This window comes from Pseudonaja textilis, chromosome 5 (assembly GCF_049901715.1).
Source record: "Pseudonaja textilis isolate UNSWEBS1 chromosome 5, rPseTex1.2, whole genome shotgun sequence".
NCBI lineage: Eukaryota > Metazoa > Chordata > Lepidosauria > Squamata > Elapidae > Pseudonaja > Pseudonaja textilis.
This window is the reverse complement of record NC_141994.1, coordinates 72,948,342-72,955,281: the sequence shown is the minus strand read 5'-3', so window position 1 is coordinate 72,955,281 and position 6,940 is coordinate 72,948,342. Positions and strand designations below refer to the sequence as shown.

The window sequence follows — 6,940 nt, the reverse complement described above, 5'->3', positions numbered from 1 at the left end:
TCTTCACATAATCAAAACACAAGTCTCAAAGTTGGATTTGCACAACCCATTTCCCACCACGTTATCCAATTAACCCACATTCTAGATTCCAGTAAGAGACGGAACTACAATACTATCCTGAGGTTGCCGAACTACGTGCAAAAAACCCGAACCATAACTTAACAGCGATTTTGACTCTTCTGCACGAGGCCGGCCAAAAAATTGTCTGCGGAAATCTGGAATTTAAAGGTCAGGACCTCAAAACTTACAATTTACGGTTTTGGAAAATGGGAGTACATTGCTCATAAATTCAGGGAATGTTTTGGGGTTGTTGTTTTTTTTGAGCAGGGAGTGTAAATTAGGAGAAAGCTGGAATGCTCATGTTGGAAGTATTATCCTTCTGGGTTCAGTTCCAAGTGGGGGAAAATATACTGGACTGGAGGCTTCTTTGGAAAGTTGGTTTAATGGTGGACAGGACCACATGCCGAAGTGAGAAGGACAACCACGTGCTTCAAGATGTTGGGTGAAGGAAAAGAAGGTCCAAGATGCTGAGAGACCCTTAATTATATACCAGCGGTGGCTAACCTTTTTGTGCCCAAAATTATGCGTGCACTTCTGCGCCAGCACCCAGAAGGCAATGCGTGAAGGTCGTAAATTCGGGCCTTGCCGAGTTTGGCCGCCCAAACTCAGCTGCCAACATCCAGCGGTCCTCTAGAGGGCAGCAAAATCATTTTTTTTTTTTGCTTCTCTCTCGGATGCCATCTAGTGGCTGCCTAATTCATTTTTGCAGCCTGGATCTAACCCACCTCGCACAGGTAGCGTCGGACTTGCAAGAGTTCATTTAGCGGCCGTTCGAAGTTAACAACGGCACTGAAAAAGGTGACTTATGACTGGTTGCTCACAGTTCACAGACCTAAGGCTGGAAGGAACCTTGGAGGACTTCTAGTCCAACCCACTCCTTGAGCAGGAAAGTCTATATCAGTGACGGCGAACCTTTTTGTTGTGGCGTGTGCCGAAAGCGCCGCATGCACTCACCAACACCCACAATGCAATGTGCCCTCTCCCCTGCGCATGTGCGCACAAGACCCCTTCCCCCACCCCTTTATCAGCACTGCACATGCGTGTACCTCCCAGGTGATTTTTTGGCCCATTTGAGGCTTTCTTTTTGGCCTTCTGGAGGCTCGAGGGAAGCCTCTGCAGCCTCGGGAGGCCGAAAAACAGGCCCGTTTTGGCACTTCCGGTATTTCCGGAAGGCCTATTTTTTAAATATTGGAACGACCCATCAGTTGAGGGGTGGGAGAATACTAGGCCTCGACGTACAGCCACCACGGAGCCCAACATTTCTTGTGGCTCAATGAGACAGTTGTTAAGTGAGGTGGGTTGTTTGCCCCATTTTTACCTGGTTGGTTACAGTAGTTGAGGGAACGGCTTCAGTTGTTAAGTGAGGGACACTATGCTCCCGCTAGTCTGTCTTTCCTAGTTGTGTTTGATGGTCAGAAGATCGCCAAAGGGGATTACCTGACCCCTCTGGGACACTGCAACCATCATCAATACGAGTCATTTGCCAAGTGGCTGCCTTGTCCATGTGGGTGGGAGGATTCTTGGAGGTTCTAGGCTGCGGTTTACAGGGTAAGCCGTGTATATACAGGGACTAATCCCCCCTCCTTTCCAGCACTGATGCTGTTAACTAGTTGGGTCATGAAATGTCTGCAAGATAATCACCAAGCTCTGAGAGCACCAAGAAGCCCACAGTCCCCCCTCCTCCCCCTCTCCACAAATCCCACTCCCTTCTAGCACTGATGATGTAACCTAGTTGGGTCATGAAACGTCTGCAAGATAATCACCCAGCTCAGAGAGCACAATGGACTCCACAGTAGTTTTCCTCCTCCTCCTCCTCCTCCTCCTCCTCCTCCTCCTCCTCCTCCTCCTCCTCCTCCTCTCTCACACAAACCCCATTCCCTTTTTAGCACTGATGATGTTTCCTGGCTGGGCCATGAAATGTCTGCAAGAAAACCACCAAGCTCAGAGAGCACCAAGGACCCTATAATTCAGAATTCATACGGTGCTTGTTGCAACCAAGCCAATGCTGTGAAAGAAAGAAAAAAAGAAAAAAAGAAAGAAAGAAAGAAAGAAAGAAAGAAAGAAAGAAAGAAAGAAAGAAAGAATTAGAAACTCAAGAGAATTTGCTTTAATTTGGGACCTGCATCACGTGTAAAGCAAGGAACGTTTTTCCCATTAACATTTTTTTTAAAGTCTCCTAAATTCCACTTAGCCAAAGTTCTTCAGTGGTGAAGCTTGAGAGGAAGCAGGATGAGAGAGGGAAGGACGAACGAAGCTTCAAAGAGACGGAGAAGAGACGCTCTCTGGCCTACGACAGCGGAAGATCTGGAGGCTGGGGTTGAGGACCGCCTTCTCCTCTTCCTCCTGGGCCATTTTCTCCTCAGTCTTCCATCACTTCCTCCGGCCGATCTGGGCCATCAGCTGAGCGTTGGTGGCGGCTTTGGCCCTCAGGTTCTTGGCCTTCGCGATGTGGAATAGGATGTTCATCAGGTTGGTGGGGACGTCCAAGGACAGGGTAAACTTAGCGCGCCGGTCGTTCTTGGCCTGGTTGTGCACCGTCTTTCCTTTGGACTGGGCGAGGGAGATGTAGCGTGTGACGGCCGGGAACGTCCGTTTCTCCTTCTCCGTCCCCAGGTCCTCCAAGGAGTTGAAGTCTTCATTGTCCACCAGTGGGACCACGGAGGTCTTCTTCTCCAGGAACGAGTTCTCCGCAGCCATGAGCTCCTCCTTGGCCTGGGAGAGAGCAGAGCTGAGGAGACAGCTGAAGATGGAGTCGGCGTTGAGGGACAAGCCCGTCCTGGCGGTGGAGAGAACCAGGAGGAGGAACAGAAGTCTTGAGGAGGACGTCATGGTACCACAGCGCCTGGGACACCAAAGAAGGAGAGAAGGTTTATGAACATGGGCCCTGAGGAAGATCTTGGCTACATTTCTACAGGAGCCGAGTCTCAACAGGTAGTCCTGGACTTACAACCACCACCTTTTCAGTTGTTAAGCGAGACGTTTGTGAAGTGAGCTTTGCCCCATTTTACAACCCTTCTGTTGTGGCCCACCAGCGGCCAGTGGAGCGGCGGCGGCGGACTGAGGAGGTTGGGGAGGAACATGGGCCAGTCCTGGAGTCTGGGGAAGGCTCTGAGGAAGGCTCCGCCTCGGAGGCAGAGATGGGGCCAGGGCCATCCGACAGTTAGCTGCCTTTGGACTCAGAGATCAGTGGGGTAGAAGAACAGCTGGAGCCTGTTCCCAGTGTGCGCATGCACAGAGCTGCCAGAAGAAGGGAACAACTAAGGAACACGAGGCAGAGATGGGACCAGGGCCATCCGACAGTTATCAGCTGCCTTCTGAGTCAGAGATCAGTGGGGAAGAAGAACAGCTGGAGCCTGTTTCCAGTGTCCGTATGCACAGAGCTGCCAGAAGAAGGGAACAGCAAAGGAACGAGGGTCGACTCGGGAGTAAAGGCACAGGTGGATGGTGAACGGCCCCTCCCACAGGGAATAATGTGATTCCAAATAAAGAATGATCGATCGGTAGGAAAACGGGGTGGGGGATTTTCCCGCAGACTCTTTTGGGGGATTTTCTCAGGGTCTCTGGTCCTCAGGATTTAAAATTATGAGTCCCTGAGGTCCAACAGGTTCACAACCCCGGGGCTAAAACTAAATTAAATCAGGTTTGGGAAGGATAATAAAAAGCAGTCCGTCTTCTTAAGCTTTACAGTTAATCCTCAACTTGTAGTCATTTGTTTCATGTCCATTCAAAGTTGCGACGGCACTGAGAAATGGGACTTACGACTGTGGTTCACACTTAACAACCACTGTAACATCATCCAAATTCAAAAATTATCATTTGTCACACTTAATGACCATGGAAGCATTGCCAGGGTCCGGAGAGCCAATATTTAAATGGTAAATATTTATGACGGCTGCAGCGTCCCGGTTTGTGTGTGTGTGTGTCTGTGTCTGTGTCACGCAATCTCTTTTTGAAGCCTCCTGACCAGTCAAATCAACAGGTGTGGGTGTGTGGGGGAAGCCACATTAGTTTAACGTCAACTCATAAAATATTTCTATGGTCATTTTAAGAGTCGCCAACAGAAAAGGAGGGTGGGCAAAGGGGTTTGAAAGAGCAGTGCGGCAGCTTGGAAACCGAAAGTGCATTCCATACCTAGTTTTTCAGAGATAGTAACTAGGTGACTGAAGTTTCTGCCACGCAAACACCTGCGACGATTCACTTAACACAGCTGTCCTAAAACGGGGCAGAACTATAGTCTAGAAATACTCTTGACGTTTGCTTTAGATATATATACATAAATTAAGTGTCAATATGATGTTCTTTTTTCTGTTTTTGTTTCTTTTCCTTTCTTCCCTTTTTTACTTGAATTAGTTACCTATAAAGATGATATAGCTTTGTTTATTAACATTAATTAAGAACTGTGAATTAATATAGTTGGAAAAACTGTCAAAAATTCTAAGTGTGCATATGATACTTAGTCTACTGCCAAGATAATGATATTGAAAGTTGCTGATATATTATAGAACCTTTTGACTATTATATAAACTTTTGTAAAGCTTTTTAACGTTTTGTTTTTTGTAAACTTTTTAAATATTTTGAACTTTTTAAAAAAAATTTTAAAAAAAAAATAGGGCAAAGCACACACGACATCTTTCTCATTTAACAACGGAAAGGTGGTTGTAAGTGGAGGATCACCGGTATGGATTTTGAAACAGCTGTCCCATTCTGGCATTTCCCCCCACCCTGTTCTGTTTGCACATCCATAGGGCCAATTCTAGACTTTACATTACATTTTAAAAGATCTTTCTTTTGATCTTCTGGGGTGGAATATTTTTTCTGCCCCCCACCAGGCAATAAACTCCTGTGAATCAGGTATCTGTTCTCATTCCCCACCAGGCATGCAAAATGAAAATAATTCTTGCGGTTCAGATAATGTCTTTAAAACAACAGTATTTTTTAAAAAATAAAAAATAAAACAATTCAGCATAGTGGCAGAGCCTTTTTTCTTTTTTTTTAATGGTGTCATTATCACAAGTGGAAAGTTGATACATCTTTGGGTTGGGGGAAAAAGGTGAAGGAGGAGGAGGAGGCGGCGAGAAGTATAAATGTTCCCAAATGTTCCAGATTAAATGATGATGATGATAATAATAACAATAATAACAACAATAATAACAACAATAATAACAACAATAACAGCAATAACAATAATTTCTTGTTGGAGTATTCAGCTTTTGCAATTATTGGGCGCCATCTTGTGGTGGTTGTCCAGCACTGCAAGTCCATTCAAAATGCCATTCAACAAACACGGCCAGCAATCTTTAAGAGACTGGTTGCATCTTTTGCCATTGGCACATTTTATGAAAAGGATTTATTAATAGATCTATCACTCCATCCATCACCTATCTATGTATCTCTATCCTGTCTATCTCTACCTACCTACCAACCAACCAATTTATCCTCTCTCTATCCATCCATATCTATCATCTACCTACTATCTATCTATCTATCATCTATCTATCTATCTATCTATCTCTCTCTCTCTCTCTCTCTCTCTCTCTCTCTCTCTCTATCTATCTATCTATCTATCTATCTATCTATCTATCTATCTATCTTCTCTCTCTGTCCATGTATATCTATCATCTATCTACATATCTACTTACCTACCAACCAACCAATTTATCCTCACTCTCTATCCATCTATATCTATCATCTACCTACCTACCTACCTATCTTCTTTCTCTCTCTCTATCCATCTATATCTATCTATCTATCTATCTATCTATCTATCTAATTTCTGCATAGTCAAAACTCATGTAAGGGACAAATAAAAGCATTTAAGCAAACGGGATTTCATATTTCTGGTCCAAATGATTTTTACTTATTACTCTCTTTTTAAAAACGTCTCCCACTACGGAGTAATGGAGGGGAGAGCGTGAAACCTTTTGAATTTCGTCACTTTGGCTCAATCTAGAGTTCTTTTTCCTGAATTCCCCGTGGATTCCTTATGGATTGACGAATCTCACCCATTTCTTTTGTAATAACCCCCACAGATAATTTTAAGGCTTTTTACATCTTTGCTCTCCTCTCCTTACTCCAGCATAAATTGGGTGTGAAAAACAGAAGGCGTTTGTTAAGAAAAAAGCAGTTTCATAAATTCCTTCCTTCTTTCCTCCTTCTCTTCCTTCCTTCCTTCTTTCCCCTTTTCTTCCCATCCATCCTCTTTCCTTCCTCCCTCCCTCTTTCCTTTCCTTCCTCCCTCCGTCCTCCTTCGTCCTTTCTTCCTTTTCTTCCATCAATCCATCCATTTTTCTCTCTTTTCCTTCCTCCCTCCCTCCCTCCTTCCTCCCTCCCTTCTTCCTTCCTTCCTTGTCCCCCTTTCTTCCATCAATTCATTCTTTTTTTCTTTTCCTCCCTTCCTCCCCCCTCCCTCCTCTCTCCCTCCCTCCCTCCCTTCTTCCTTCCTTGTCCCTTTTCTTCCATCAATCCATTTATTTTTCTTCCTTCCTTCCTTCTCCCTCCCTCCTCCTTCCTCCATTCCTTCCTTCTTTCCTCCCTCCTCCCTCCCTCCCTCCCTCCTTCCTTCCTTCCTTCCTTCTTTCCTCCCTCCCTCCCTCCTGCTTTAACCTATTGGTAGAGATGGCATGGTCTGAAAAAAGAACCCTGAAAAATTGGGTAAAAACAGGTTGTTTTCCCAGGAAAAAAAAAAAGAAAAACCTATTTTTCCTGGTTTAATTTTCATCTCTCTCTCTCTCTCTCTCTCTCTCTCTTTGCACTTCCAGGTCTATTTTAGTCAGAAACAAGGTTTTTCCATCTTATGGATGTCTTAATAAACCTAGCTTGTGGCTTCACATCTAACAGAAGTTGCTAGCTTTCTTTGACAGTTGCCCATCCAATTGTGTGA

General features: G+C 44.9%; 1 protein-coding gene across 1 annotated transcript; it reads right to left on the bottom strand.

The window, feature by feature from the left end:
- Positions 1-2,187: 2,187 nt before the first annotated feature.
- UCN3 (urocortin 3) lies at positions 2,188-2,889 on the bottom strand. The gene has a single exon (XM_026725102.2). The coding sequence runs from the start codon at positions 2,887-2,889 to the stop codon at positions 2,431-2,433; it is 459 nt and encodes a 152-aa protein (XP_026580887.2). The 3' UTR covers positions 2,188-2,430.
- Between the last annotated feature and the right edge of the window lie 4,051 nt (positions 2,890-6,940).